Raw genomic sequence first — 15,601 nt, 5'->3', positions numbered from 1 at the left:
TCGCTCTTGTCACCCAGGCTGGAGTGCGATGGTGTGATCTAGGCTCACTGCCACCTCCATCTCCTGGGTTCAAGCGATCTCCTGACTCAGCCTCCTGAGTAGCTGGGATTACAGGGATGCGCCACTTTGCCCAGCTAATTTTGTATTTTCTGTAGAGACGGGGTTTCTCCATGTTGATCAGGCTGGTCTCGAACTCCTGAACTCAGGTTATCTGCCTGCCTAGGCCTCCCAAAGTGCTGGGAGTGATCCACTGTGCCCAGCCCTGAATTGTGTATTTTATACAGGTGAAATTTTTGGCATGGGATTCATATCTCAATAAATCTATTAATAAATAAACCTTAGAACCAAAGTGTAGGTATGTTGTGATTTTTTTCACTTTTTTGATATTGGTAATTTCTGAAAGACTGCTTACGGTTGGCCAGGCACAGTGGCTCATGCCTGTAATCCCAGCACTTTGGGAGGTCAAGGTGGGCGGATCATGAGGTCAAGAGATCGAGACCATCCTTGCCAACATGGTGAAACCCCGTTTCTACTAAAACATACAAAAATTAGCTAGGTGTGATGGCACGTGCCTGTAGTCCCAGCTACTTGGGAGGCTGATGCAGGAGAATTGCTTGAACCCAGGAAGCAGAGGTTGCAGTGAGCCGAGATCATGCCACTGCACTCCAGCCTGGCACCTGGCAACAGACCAAGACTCTGTTTCAAAAAAAAAAAAAAAAAGACTGCTTATGGTCAAATTGTGAAGAACTTCTAATGTCTGGGCAAAGATTCTGTACTTCATTATCACAAAGTACTGTGATTATCAAAAGAGAGTGGTAAAATATATACCATTTTAAGAAGACATATCCAGTAATGAACCACCTGAGTTTCACAGAAGAGTACGAAAACAGGTAGTCTGTTATACAGTAATACATCAAAGTCCAATGTAATATTCTAGACAAGAGATTCAACTGAAGAAGCAAGAGGAACAGCAATCAAGGTGCAAATATAACTTATTTTTTAGTTTGCAAAAATATACAAAGAGATTAAAGACTAGATAAGCCATTCAGTATTACAGTTTCCCTCTTGACTGCCTTAAATAGGCACTATTAGAAAGTAACAAAAATAAATGGCCATGAAAGATCACTCTAGAAGCACTGCCTGAAGACTAGCAGCCTTGGATATTCCTATCACAAACAAATAAGAACACTATTCTTTCTGCTAATTTTCATCCCAAACACAATTACCGACAACCTATTAAGTTTCCAATATTGCTAATTCTTTATGAAAGAAAAGAGACAAACACTCATATCTGTCCTTAAGATCACTGCCTAGAATCAGAAGTCTGATAAGTAAAAAATAATAATAATGCTAATAATGTAATCAATAAACATAAAAACACACATTACTTGGCACACATTTTAATGTTAAATCTACAATATATGTGTACGAATTATAAAGCAAACTGTACAGTGTCTTATTATTATGTTGAATAATGTGAAAAAGATCTACAAATTGGTTTCTTCACCAATTTTTTTCTACCTCATTAGAATTCTTTGGGACTACAAAGACAGTTAATCTATAAATTTCAGTGCAGTTAGTAATTTTAGATGAAAGGAAATATTGTGTGTCAGAATATCAAGAATATATAGCAAACAAACAAACAAACCCACCAGCAGCCAGGTACAGGGGCTCATGACTGTAATCTTAGTACTTAGAGAGGCAGATAAAGGATGATAGCTTGAGTGTAGGAGTTCGAGGCTGCAGTGACTTACGATCATACCACTGCACTCCAGCCTGGGCAAGAGTAAGACCCTGCTGCTAAAACCAAACTACACCCACCATTTGTTGAATTCTGAACACAAATTAAATAACTGCCATATTTTTATGGTATATATAAGGAATATATAAAATGTTAGTTTAAATATGCGTAAGAATTTTCTTAACTTAGTTTTACTAAGCTAATTCCTAAGGACAATTTACCAAGCCTTAAAGAAAAGTAGTATTAATTTTTAAAAAAGAGCAGTAATTTATTTGTAAAAATAAAACATTTGTATATTTCAGGCTCTTCAATGAATCCTCCAAAGGGAAAAATAAAGCTTTAAGCTCATTAACTGTAGATAAAATTTTTTAGTCCTAAAAATTGTGGCTATGTTACATGGCTGATTAAAATTCAATTTAATAGTTGATTTTATGCAAGAAGAATGAATGTTAAATTCCTTACCTTGTAATTTCATCATCTCCAAGCACTGCTTTAGAAACTGGTGAGTATCTGGCTGGTGATGCTGGTGTCTGGCCCAAGAAGGAAGATGGGCTAACATGGTTATCAACAGGCTGAGAAGAAGCTTCAAAACAAAGAAAAGTGAAAAACTACTTTAAAAACGAAACAAGCCCATCAGTATTCCATTTATGAGTGATTAATGTGTATTTTATATTCACTCCTTTGTATATCAGAATTTGGTAGAAAATATTTAATTATCAGCTAAAAAACTGGATGTTATGTTGCCCAGGTTAGTCTCAAACTCCTGTCCTAAAGTAATCCTCCCACCTCAGTCTCCCAAAGTGCTTGGATTACAGACATAAGCCACCACACCCAAATGAATTACTATTTTAAAGAATTATATAAAGTCTAAATGTGATTGTGAATAATAAAAACCAGAGGCTTTCCAATAAGTGCAAAAAGACTATGTCCTTATATTAGCTCAAATCTGTCAACCTAATTTATATCGATTCCTTTAAATTCACCCATAAAAGAATAAAAACCTGGTAAAAAGCAAAAATGAAAAGTAAGCAAAAACCATCCAGGCATAGTGGCTCATGCCTGTAATCCTAGCACTTTCGGAGGCCGAGGCAGGTGGATCACCTGAGGTCAGGAGTTCCAAGACCAGCCTGGCCAACATAGTGAAATCCTGTCTCCACCAAAAAAAAAAAATACAAAAATTAGCCAGGTGTGGTGGTGCAGCCTGTAGTCACAGTTACATAGGAGGCTGACATGGGAGAATTGCTTGAACCTGGGAGGTGGAGGCTGCAGTGAGCCAAGATTGCACCACTGCACTCCGACTTAGGTGACAGAGTGAGACCCCACTCCCTCGTCTCAAAAAAAAAAAAAAGAGACAAAAAATCATCCACTGGTTCATTACAATAGTAATAAATACCACATATAGATTTTCATTATAGCAAAATCTAAGAACAGAAAATTATGAAGTAATTCCTGACCATGCTTTCCAAAGACCCAGATAGCTAACAAATGGCAGCAGTAGCTTACAAAGATACAAGACACTTGAATTACCCCAATCATTACCAAAACACACAGGAAGCAATATTTAACTTTCTTGAGGCTCCAACTATGATAACGTTACAAAGCACTTCAAAAACAGCTATATTATTTAATTATCAAACATCAATCTCTTTTTTATTAAATTAGAGAGTATCTTCTATGGAGAGAAGCACTATGTTACAGACTGGAGTACAAAAAAGCAGGACACATTAGTTGAAATTACTATCGTGGCCAGATAGGTGACATAAAGGAATAAAGTGATCTGAATGAAAGACAATAGGAAAAGACTGAAACTATGGTATTTTAGAGATGTAGTGTATCTATTGATACTACAGGTTTGCAGTACTCAAAAGCAACTGTTTCCTATCCAGTTCATATATAAGATGCTCTTCTGTATTTGAGCCAAAGGACTTTCTTCCAATAACTTTTAGTTTTGAAAGTCCAAGGTCTTTACTGGGTGCTAACTAAGAATATGTGATTTTTAAGTGAACTGGTATGTAGCCCTCAATCAAGCGATACCAATGTGAACCTCTACAATTACTAGCCTTTTAAAAATCCAGAGTTTACTGATTTTTGACTTTTTTTTAAAATTGTACTTTAGATTCTGGGGTACATGTGCAGACCGTGCAAGATTGTTGCATAGGTACATTCATGGCAAGGCGGTTTGCTGCCACCACCCCCCAATCACCTATACCTAACATTTCTCCCCATGTTATCCCCTCCCTGCCCTCCCTCCCACTATCCCTTCCATAGCCCTCCCCAACAGACCCCAGTGTGTGATGCTTCCCTCTTTGTGTCCAAGTGTTCTTATTGTTCAACGCCTGCCTATGAATGAGAACATGCGGTGATTCATTTTCTGTTCTTCTGTCAGTTTGCTGAGAATGATGGTTTCCAGGTTCATCCATGTCCCTACAAAGGACACAAACTCGTTTTTTATGGCTGCATAGTATTCCATGGTGTAAATATGCCACATTTTCTTTGTCCAGTCTAACACACTGATGGGCATTTGGGTTGGTTCCAGGTCTTGGCTATTGTAAACAGTGCTGTGATGAACATGCATGTGCATGTGTATAGAACAATTTATAGTCCTTTGGGTATATACCCAGTAATTGGATTGATGGGTCAAACAGAATTTCTATTTCTAGATCCTTGAGGAATCGCCACACTGTCTTCCACAATGGTTGAACTAATTTACACTCCCACCAACAGGGTAAAAATGATCCTATTTCTCCACATCTTCTCTAGCATCTGTTGTCTCCAGAGTTTTTAATGATTGCCATTCTAACTGGCATGAGACGGTATCTCAATGTGGTTCTGATTTGCATTTCTCTAATGACCAGTGACGATGAGCATATTTTCGTATGTTTGCTGGCTTCATGTATGTCTTCTTTTGAAAAGTGTCTGTTCATATCCTTCACCCACTTTTGGATGGGTTTTTTTTTTTTTTAATGTAAATCTGTTTCAGTTCTTTGTAGATTCTGGATATTAGCCGTGTGTCAGATGGGTAGATTGCAAAAATTTTTTCCCATTCTGTTGGTTGCTGGTTCACTCTAATGATTGTTTCTTTTGCTGTACAGAAGCTCTGAAGTTTAATTAGATCCCATTTGTCTATTTTGGCTTTTCTTGCCAATGCTTTTGGTGTTTAGTCATGAAGTCCTTGCCTATGCCTATGTACTGAATGGCTTTGCCTAGGTTTTCTTCTAGGGTTTTTATAGTATTAGGTCTTATGTTTAAATCTTTAATCCATTTGGAGTTAATTTTTGTATAAGGTGTAAGGAAGGGGCTCAGTTTCTGCTTTCCGCACATTGCTAGCCAATTTTCCCAACACCATTTATTAAACAGGGGATCCTTTCCCCATTACTTGTTTTTGTCAGGTTTGTCAAAGATCAGATGGTTATAGATGTGTGGTGTTGCTCCGGAGGCCTCTGTTCTGTTCCATTGGTCTATGTCTCAGTTTTGATACCAGTACCATGCTGTTTTGATTACTGTTACCTTGTAGTATAGCTTGAAGTCTGGCAGCATGATGCCGCCAGCTTTGCTCTTTTTGCTTAGGATTGTCTTGTCTATGCGGGCTCTTTTTGGTTCCATATGAAGTTTAAAGTGCTTTTTTCCAGTTCTGTGAAGAAGGTCATTGGTAGTTTGATGCGGATAGCGTTAAATCTATAAATTACTTTGGGCAGTAAGGTCATTTTCACAACATTGATTCTTCCTAACCATGAGCATGGAATGTTTTTCCATCTGTTTGTGTCTTCCCTTATTTCCTTGAGCAGCGGTTTGTAGTTCTCCTTAAAGAGGTCCTTTACCTCCTTTGTTAGTTGTATTCTTAGGTATTTTATTCTTCTTGTAGCAATAGAGTTCGCTCTTGATTTGGCTCTCTGTTTGTCTGTTACTGGTGTATAGGAATGCTTGTGATTTCTGCACATTGATTTTGTATTCTGAGAATCTGCTGAAATTGCTTATCAGCTTAAGGAGATTTTGGGCTGAGATGATGGGGTATTCTAAATATATAATCAATTCGTCTGCAAATAGAGACAATTTGATTTCCTCCTTCCTCCTTTTCTAACTGAATACCCCTTTTTTCTTTTTCTTGACTGATTGCTCTGGCTAAAACTTCTAATACTATATTGAGTAAGAGTGGAGAGAGAGGGCATCCTTGCCTTGTGCCAGATTTCAAAGGGAATGTTTCCAGTTTTTGTCCATTCAGTATGATATTGGCTGTGGGTCTGTCGTAAATAGCTTTTATTATTTTATGATATATTCCATCAATACCTAGTTTATTGAAAGTTTTTAGCATAAAGGGCTGTTGAATTTTGTCAAAGGCCTTCTTTGCATCTATTGAGATAATCATGTAGTTTTTGTCTTTGGGTCTATTTATGTGGTGGATTACATTATGGATTTGTGTATGTTGAACCAGACTTGCATCCCCGGGATGAAGCCTACTTGATCATGATGGATAAGCTTTTTGATGTGCTGTTGCAATCAGTTTGCCAGTATTTTATTGAAGATTTTTGCATCTATGTTCATCATGGATATTGGCCTGAAGTTTTCTTTTCTTGCTGAGTCTCTGCCAGGTTTTGGTATCAGGATGATGATGTTCTTGTAAAATGAGTTGGGGAGGATTCCCTCTTTTTGTATTGTTTGGAATAGTTTCAGAAGGATTGGTACCAGCTCTTCTTTGTATGTCTGGTAGAATTCGGCTGTGAACCTGTCTGGACTTGGACTTCTTTTGGTTGGTAGGCTGTTAATTGCTGCCTCAACTTTAGCCCTTATTATTGGTCTATTCATGGTTTTGACTTCTTCCTGGTTTAGTTTTGGGAAGGTGCAAGTGTCCATGAATTTATCCATTTCTTCCAGGTTTACTGGTTTATATGCAGAGTTGTTTGTAGTAGTCTCTGATGGTAGTTTGTATTTCTGTGGGATCGGTGGTGATATTCCCTTTATTGTTTTTTATTGCATCTATTTGACTCTTCTCTTTTCCTTTTTGTTAATCTGGCTAGCAGTCTGTCTATTTTGTTGATCTTTTCGAAAAACCAGCTCCTGGATTTGTTGATTTGAAAGGTTTTTTTGTGTCTCTATCTCCTTCATTTCTGCTCTGATCACACTTATTTCTTGTCTTCTGTTAGCTTTTGAGTTTTTTTGATCTTGCTCCTCTAGCTCTTTCAATTTTGACGATAGGGTGTCAATTTTAGATCTTTCCTCATTTCTTGTGTGGGCGTTTATTGCTAGAAATTTCCCTCTAGACACTGCTTAAATGTGTCCCAGAGATTCTGGTATGTTGTGTTCTTGTTCTCATTGGTTTCAAAGAAACCTTCATTTCATTGTTTATCCAGTCAACATTCAGAAGCCAGTTGTTCAGTTTCCATGAAGTTGTGTGGTTTTGAGTTAGTTTCTTAATCCTGAGATCTAATTTGATTTCACTGTGGTCTGAGAGACTGTTTGTTATGATTTCCGTTTTTCTGCCTTTGCTGAGGAGTGCTTTACTTCTAATTATGTGGTCAATTTTAGAGTAAGTGTGATGTGGTGCTGAGAAGAATGTATATTCTTCTCAGGCTGTGGGGTGGAAAGTTCTGTAGATGTCTATTAGGTCCACTTGTTCCAGTTCTGCGTTCAAGTCCTGGATATCCTTGTTGATCTTCTGTCTCGATCTGTCTAATGTTGACAGTGGAGTGTTAAAGTCTCCCACTATTATTATGCGGGAGTCTACATCTCTTTTTAGGTCATTAAGAACTTGCTTTATGTATCTGGAATGAACCAAATGGTAAAGACCAGCGACACAATGAGGAAACTGCGTCGACCAATCGGCAAAACAAATAACCAGTTAACAAAATGGCAGGATCAAATTCACACATAATAATAATAACATTAAATGTAAATGGCCTAACTGCCCCAATCAAAAGACACAGACTGGCAAACTGGGTAAAAAGTCAAATCTCATTGGTGTGCTGTATTCAGGAGACCCATCTCACATGCAAAGACACACATAGACTCAAAATAAAGGGATGGAAAAAGATCTACCAAGCAAATGGGAGAGCAAAAAAAAAAGCAGGGGTTGCAATTTTAGTCTCTGATAAAATCAACTTTAAACCAACAAAGATCAGAAGAGACAAAGAAGGCCACCTCATAATGGTGAAAGGATCAATACAACAAGAGCTAACTATCCTAAATATATATGGACCCAATACAGGAGCACCCAGATTTTTGACTCTTAAATTCTTTTGCTTCATTTTTATATTTAGAAGAAATAAAAAACAACTAGACAAGAAATTCAGTCAAATGCCCAAACCAGAAAATATATATTTTCCCTGATACATCCAGGCTGTCTCTTTAGTCAATGCATCCTTTCTGGGGCAGTTAATCGCATATGTAAAACATAATCTCAGACAACAGGGACTAAAAATTAATGTTCATATGAAAGAAATGACGGCCTCAAAGAAGGATCAGATAAAATAGTACTACTTCTTATACTCCAAATCTTATGCAAAAAGGTCCCCCGGAGAAACACTAAACAAGGGTGCTTAATTGATTTTTCTTATATATTAAGATTAATGATTCAACACCTCTAAGATTTTATAGAAGAGCAAGTAGAAGAGCTTGAAGTTAAAGTGGGAAGAGATTGGTGGCCAAATCAGAAGTTTGGCAAGGCCCTGCAGCTAAAGAGAATACAAGTTAAAAGCAAGAGGATATATAATGCAAAAAAATAGGAGCATTTTAACATCAGCAGAGAAATTATATTCTCTGTTAAATTCAAAAGACTTTTTTTCCTACTTTATTTCTAGGTACCATATTTTGATTACCTTATTTTGGTTATAAACATTGATTGTGGCTCTTTATCTTCTATAGTTCATGTGTAACTTCTTTAATCTTCTCTATTTCTTTTACTATTCTTGCTAAAAATATTTTCTAACTACTATATAAATTGTTTTCCAATTTTGACATCTGCTCACTTGCAAGGTTGCTTCCATGAGAAACACTCATTCCATCAGTGCTTGACAATCACCACACAAACACACACAAAATCAAATGTGATCTAGTCCTCTTAGGCAACAAGAGACAGAAAATCTGAACATTCTTACATCTGCTATGGAAAATGCAGAACTAAAATCCTTCCCAAGAAAACTCCAGGGCCAGACAGATATATAGCTTCACTGGTAAATTCAACAAAACATTAACAGTAACAAGATTTACATTAACAGAAATCAACACTTATTATAAGGTTATGATAATTAAGAGACTGCAGGTGGCACAAAGATAAATAGTTTAATGAAACAGAAGAGCCTAGAAATAGATTCATACATATGTGGTCACTTAAAATAATGAAAGCACCAATGCAATTTGGTGGCAAAAATGGTCTTTCAATAAATGATTGTGGATCAATTATATATCGGCATATTAAAAAAAATCTCTCATTACATGCAAAAATTAAATCAAAATGGATCAGACCTACATGTGAAAGGCAAAATAATAAAGCTTCTAGAGGTCCCTTACGACTAAAGGATAGGAAAAATTTCAATGGGTCACTAAAAGCACTACCTTAAAGGAAAAGATTGACAAAGAGTTAAAAAATTCTATCTATCAAAAAGCACCATTTATAGAGGGGAAAAGAGAAAACAAACTCAGTGAAGATATCTGCAGTACATATAGCTGATTAGAGATATTTCTGAAATACATAAAACTTCATTTAAATCAATAATAAAACCAATAGTAAAATGTAAAAAGATATGAACAGACATTGCCCTGAACAAGAGAGTCAAAGCAATAAGCACAGGCAAAAATGCTGAAAATCATTCATCAACAGAAAGAGTTAGCATAATAAAATAATCATCATCAATAAAATCATGAGGTAACTTTAGTTACAAAAAGATCAAGAAACTAACAAGTCAGGGTGTTAGAATAATCATTAGTGTGGTTTTTGAACATGAGTAAGAATGACAGCATGAGTAATAGTGGCAAAATGACAATGGGCCTTGGTACTGAAGTCTTCAGTGACTAAAGCCAGATTGATGAGGAGAATACTAGATCACCAGAAACAGGGACAGATAGTAAGTTGAATAGTCTGACAGTAGGGTGATAGTGACGGCTTCAGAAAAACTAATAGGTAAAAACCATTTACGTAAAAAAATTTTAAACATAAGTGCTTTTTAAAAAACACTAATGAATTGTTTATGAATTGCATATGCAGAATAAACACAAACTAGAAGTGTACAACAAAACCAACATCTATAGTTGCCTAAAAAGGGAAGAGAAGCAAAACATTATAATAAAGTTGAACTTGCAAGGTGAACTTCAGCTTTTTCATAATGCTCTATTAGTTCAATAAGAGATTGGAAAAAAAAGAACATAATCATAATCAGGGCACTAATACTCAATTCGTGGAACAACTGTCACAATGTGCACATGGTTATTAGATAGGCAGCATTTAAAATAAGATACATGCATTGATGAATGGCTTATTATTTTAAAAATACACAAATCCTTTATATAAAATTTATGTGCAAGAGAAAGTATATGTAAAAATTTCAGATAAGTAGCAAGAAGTATAAGACACCATTCCTGTACATCAGACAAGTTAAATACTATTAAGGAAATAATTCAGTTATACTTGACTAAGTAATAAATCAACGAGCAGATAATGCAGATACATTATTGAGGGGCAGTATGTAGATTTCAAAATACAATGTTTTTAACTTATAATGATTAGTAATATGATGAATCTTGACAGTTCTAAAATTGCAAACACTGTTATTGTAAAAATCACAAATATTTCTAAAATGCTACAATTTAAAAAAGGAACACTCAAAAGTAGATTGTTATACATAGTACATTTTAGATCTTTATTATTTATGGGTTCTTCAAACATTAACTCAATGCGAAGAACAAATACAGCTTTCATTTTTCCACCAACACAAACACATTAAAAAATATACTTAAATCTCTTCTCAACTTATACATTTAAAAAACTGAATATAAAATAAGAAGCCTAAAAATACATAAGTACTTTTAAGAACAATTCAATCAACTGCAACACAATTCAACTGCATAGAAATATAAGCACTAGAGCCTTAAAGTACAAAGATAAATAGTATCTTTCCTAATGTAGCTAAGAGCACAGAAAATCCCTTAAGTTTTAGATATACTGTAAATCAGTGTTTCTCAAAGTGCAGGCCACAAAGTAGCAGCACCAGAAACATCAGAATTACAGGCATACCTCAGAGATACTATAGTTCCACACCCCTGCATAAAGTAAATTCGCAATAAAGCCTGTCATATGAATTTTTTTGGTTTCCCAGTGCATGTACAAGTTATGTTCACATTATATTAAGAAATAGCATATATCTAAAAATACAATGTACAAGGCTTACTTTAAAAATACTTTACTGCTAAAAAAATGCTCACAGTCATCTGAACCTTTAGCAAGTTGTAATGTTTTTGCTGGTGGAGGGTCTCGCCTTGACATTGAGGGTGGTAGTTGTTGAAGGGTGGGGTACACGTGTTAATTTCTTAAAATAAGACAAAAATGCAGTTGGATATACCCATTGTCTCTTCCTTTCATAAAAGATTTCTCTGAAGCATGTGATGCTGTTTGATAGCATTTTACCCACAGCAGAACTTCTTTCAAAATTGAAGTGAATTCTCTCTAACCTTGCCACTGCTTTATCAACTAAGTTTATGTAATATTCCAAAATCCTCTGTTGCCATTTCAACAATGTTCACAGCATCTCCCCCTATCAGGAGTGGATTCCATCTCAAGAAACCACTTTCTTTGCTCATCTATAAGAAGCAACTCCTTAGTTGTTAAAGTTTTATCACAAGATTGCAGCAATTCAGTCAAATCTTCAGGCTCCACTCCTAATTCTAGTTTTCTTATTATTTCTACCAATTTGCAGTAACTTCCTCACTGAAGTTTTGACCTGTTGCAAGTCATCGAAGAGGGATGGACTCAACATCTTTCAGATTCCCGTTAATGTTGATATTGTGACCTCCTCCCATGAATTATGAATGTCCTTAATGGCATCTAGACTGGTGAATCCTTTGCAGAAGGTTTTCAATTTACTTTGCCCAGATCCATCAGAGGAATCACTACCTATGGCAGCCATAGCCTTATAAAATGTATTTTTTGTTTGTTTTGAGACAGAGTCTTGCTCTTTCGCCAGGCTGGAGTGCAGTGGTGCGATCTCGGCTCACTGCAACCTCGGCCTCCTGGGTTCAAGTGATCTTCCTGCCTCAGACTCCTGAGTAGCTGGGATTACAGGCACACACCACCACACCTGGCTATTTTTTTTTTGTATTTTTAGTAGATACAGGGTTTCACCATGTTGGCCAGGCTGGTCCCAAATGCCTGACCTTGTGATCCGCCTGCCTTGGTCTCCCAAAGTGGTAGGATTATAGGCATGAGCCACTGCACCTAGCCTGAAATGTATTTCTTAAATAGTAAGACTTGCAAATTAAAACTATTCCTTGATCCATGGGTTACAAAATGAATGACAAGTTAGCAAGCATCAAAACAACATTAGTCTTCGTGCATACTGACATCATAGCTCTTGGCCAGCTAGGTGCATTGTCTAAGAGCAGTAGTATTTTGAAAGGAATGCCTTTTTCTGAGCAGTAGGTCTCAATAGCGGGCTTAAAATATTCAGTAAACCATGCTGTAAACAGATATGCTGTCATTCAAGCTTTGTTGTTAACAGTTACAGAGCACAGGTTTTGTTATGGTTACCAAGCACAGGCAGAGTAGACTTAGCATAATTTCTTGGATTTCTGGAACGGTAAATTGAGTGTTGGCTTCAACTGAAAATCACAGGCTGCATTCGCAACTAATAAGAAACTCAGCCTGTACTTTGAAGCTTTGAAGTCAGGTACTGACTTATCCTCTGTAGCTGTGAAAGTCCTAGAAGGGATCTTTTGCCGGTAGAAGGCTGTTTCATCATTGAAAAACTGCTGTTTGGTGTAGCCACTTCAATTAATGATCTTAGCTAGATCTTCTGGATAACTTGCTGCAGCTTCTATATCAGCACTTGCTGCTTTATCTTGCACTTTCTTTCTTTCTTTCTTCTTTTTTTTTTTTTTTGAGGTAGAGTCTTGCTCTACTGCCAGGTTGAAGTAGAGTGGCACGATCTCAGCTTACTGCAACCTCTACCTTCTGGGTTCAAGTGATTCTCCTGCTGTGGTGGGAGTGGTAGGACTACAGCCATGTATCACCACGCCCAGCTAATTTTTGTATTTTTAGTAGAGACAGGGTTTCACCACGTTGGCCAGGATGGTCTCGATCTCTTGACCTTGTGAGCCGTCCACCTTGGCGTCTCAAAGTGCTGGGATTACAAGCCTGAGCCACTGCACTCAGCCTACCTTGCACTTTCATGTTATAGAGATGACTGCTTTCCTTGAACCTCATGAACCAACCACTGCTAGCCTCACATTTCTCTTCTACAGCTTCCTCATCTCTCTTAGCCTTCTCAGAATTGAAGCACAGTTAGGGTCCTGTACTGGATTAGGCTTTGGCTTGAAGGAACGTTATGGCTGGTTTAATCTATCTAGACTAGCTCAAAATTTGTCCACATCAGCAATCAGATTGTTTTGCTTTCTCATCATTAGTGTGTTCACTGTAACAGTACCTTTAATTTCCTTCAAGAACTTTTCCTGGGCATTGACAACTTGGTTACCTGTACCAAGAGGTCTAGCTTTCTCCCTTTATTGCCATTGGACATGCCTTCCTCAGTAAGTTAATCATTCTGACTTTAAATGAGAAATATAAGACTTGTCCTTTCACTTGAACACTTAGAGGTCATTGTAGAGTTATTAACTGGCCTAATTTCAATATTGCTGTATCTTGGGGAATAGTGTGGCCTGAGGAGAGGGAGAGAAACAGGGGAATAACTGGTCATCAGAGGAGCAGACAGAACACACATTTATCTGTTAAGTTTGCTGTCTTATATAAGTGTGGCTGTGGTACTCCAAAACAATTAAAATAGTTACATCAAAAACCAGTGATCAAAGATTACTATAATAGATTAACAACAATGAATAAGTTTGAAATATTGTGAGATTTACCAAAATGTGACAGAGACATTAAGAGACATGAAGTGAGGACATGCTACTGAAGAAAAAGGTGCTGATAAATTTGCTCAATGCAGGACTGTCATAAACCTTCAATTTGTAAAAACATAGTCTCTGTGAAGCGCAATAAAGCGAAGCACAATAAAATGAAGTATGCCTGTACTTTGCTTGTTAAAAGAATAAGCTGCTTGTTAAAGCAAATTTCTGTGCTCAATTGGAAAACTATTATAACAATATAAGAATTTCAATATTTGTAAATGTTCTTTTGTGACTGTTATTTACATAAAAGTTTGAAAATCAACCCTTTAAATATAAGAGTAATTGCTACTATAAAATAATAAAGGTGAAAGGGATCCCCCTTCTAATTATAAAAATTTTGACTTAAAATAGATTTTTAAAATTGAGTAGATTAAAATGCTTAATAGTTTCTTTAAAAATATTTACATAATGTGGTTGGGCACTTGGGGAGGCTGAGACGGGTGGATGACGAGTTCAGGAGTTTGAGACTGGCCTGACCAACATGGCAAAACCCTGTCTCTACTAAAAATACAAAAATTAGCCAGGCGTGGTGGTGTGCACCTGTAATCCCAGCTACTCAGGAGGTGGAGGCAGGAGAATCGCTTGAACCCGGGAGGCAGAGATGGCAGTGAGCCGAGATTGTGCCACTGCACTTCAGCCTGGGCGACAGAGTCAGACTCCGTCTCAAAATAAAAAAAAAATTTCTATAATGTTTAAACTTTATTATACTGAGACCATTTCACTAATGGGCATCACAACTGAAGAAATAAGATAAACTTAAGCAAACATAAGCTAACAGACTTACAGTTGGTGATATCAGGTGGTGCATAGCCATCATTCATATACATACTTGTGGGTTTTGCTACTTTCAAATAAACAAAATCAGATGTGTTCTTTAAGGCAGTTACTGCTTCTTCATGAGTAACTTCTTCTAAACATACATTATTTACCTAAAAAAAAAAATCCCAAAAGACATTTATGACATTTCACTTGTCTTCTGAGTTTTGCAAACAATTTCACAAAAAGAGAGGGAACATAAGAGCGTGATTTAAGGAAAATAAAGGTATGCGGGAAAAAAATACCCATGTTTGATGTCTATGATATCAGTAAGTTGGTTATCATGACATGTGAAGTTGTTGTACGTTAACAGAATGGCCCATTTTGATTCCAGCTTCCATCCCTCCTATTCTCCCAGTCTTGATTTTTCTCTCTTTTTAGGCATTTAGGAATTTGTGTAGATATGTTTTAGACCTTTTTAATTTTTTTCCAAACAAATGAAAACATACTAAAATGTTTGTCCTCACATTAGGATTTTTAATGTAAGGTACCTTAGAGACTGTTCCATGTTGAGACACAAATTAATAGAATTATTACATTGTAACAAATGGTTGCACAGTACCGCATTGTGTGGCTATATCATAATTTATTAAATATTATCATATATCTGTTAATATTCCCATATTTAAATTGAAAAACTATTAGAACACAATTGAGCATAGATATTTAAATAATGGTTTTTAAACTCACTACCATAGAATATGAGAGTGCCCGTCTACTTAGATCTTTGCCATTAAACATTATCAATTAATTTTAAAAATTTGTAAAATGATGCATGTTTTAATTTATACATCAATCAATTTTAAATTTCTACTTTTTTAATACTCAAGTTGATTTTCAATTATTTGTTGGCCATTCATCTATCTTCTGTATTAAATATAACTGATTTTTAGGTAGTGACATATGCTGCAACCAGTACTAAACTAATTTATTAGTTCT

At 36.3% G+C, this 15,601-nt stretch overlaps 1 protein-coding gene across 21 annotated transcripts in view; it reads right to left on the bottom strand.

The window, feature by feature from the left end:
• Positions 1 to 15,601, bottom strand: part of DLG1 (discs large MAGUK scaffold protein 1) — a 262,697-nt gene that overhangs the window by 74,055 nt on the left and 173,041 nt on the right. For all 21 annotated transcript variants that reach the window (XM_064366954.1, XM_021676123.2, XM_021676118.2 and 18 more), the window contains 2 exons: positions 14,631 to 14,775; positions 2,204 to 2,324 (listed from right to left, as the gene is read on the bottom strand). In XM_064366954.1, coding sequence (XP_064223024.1) covers positions 2,204 to 2,324; positions 14,631 to 14,775 — 266 coding nt within the window. The remainder of the gene's footprint in view (positions 1 to 2,203; positions 2,325 to 14,630; positions 14,776 to 15,601) is intronic.

The sequence above is a fragment of the Aotus nancymaae genome, unplaced genomic scaffold (assembly GCF_030222135.1).
Source record: "Aotus nancymaae isolate 86718 unplaced genomic scaffold, 86718_ANA_hifiasm-v0.15.2.pri h1tg000067l, whole genome shotgun sequence".
Lineage (NCBI taxonomy): Eukaryota > Metazoa > Chordata > Mammalia > Primates > Aotidae > Aotus > Aotus nancymaae.
Note: the sequence above shows the minus strand (reverse complement) of the source record. Positions and strands in the feature narration are given on the sequence as shown.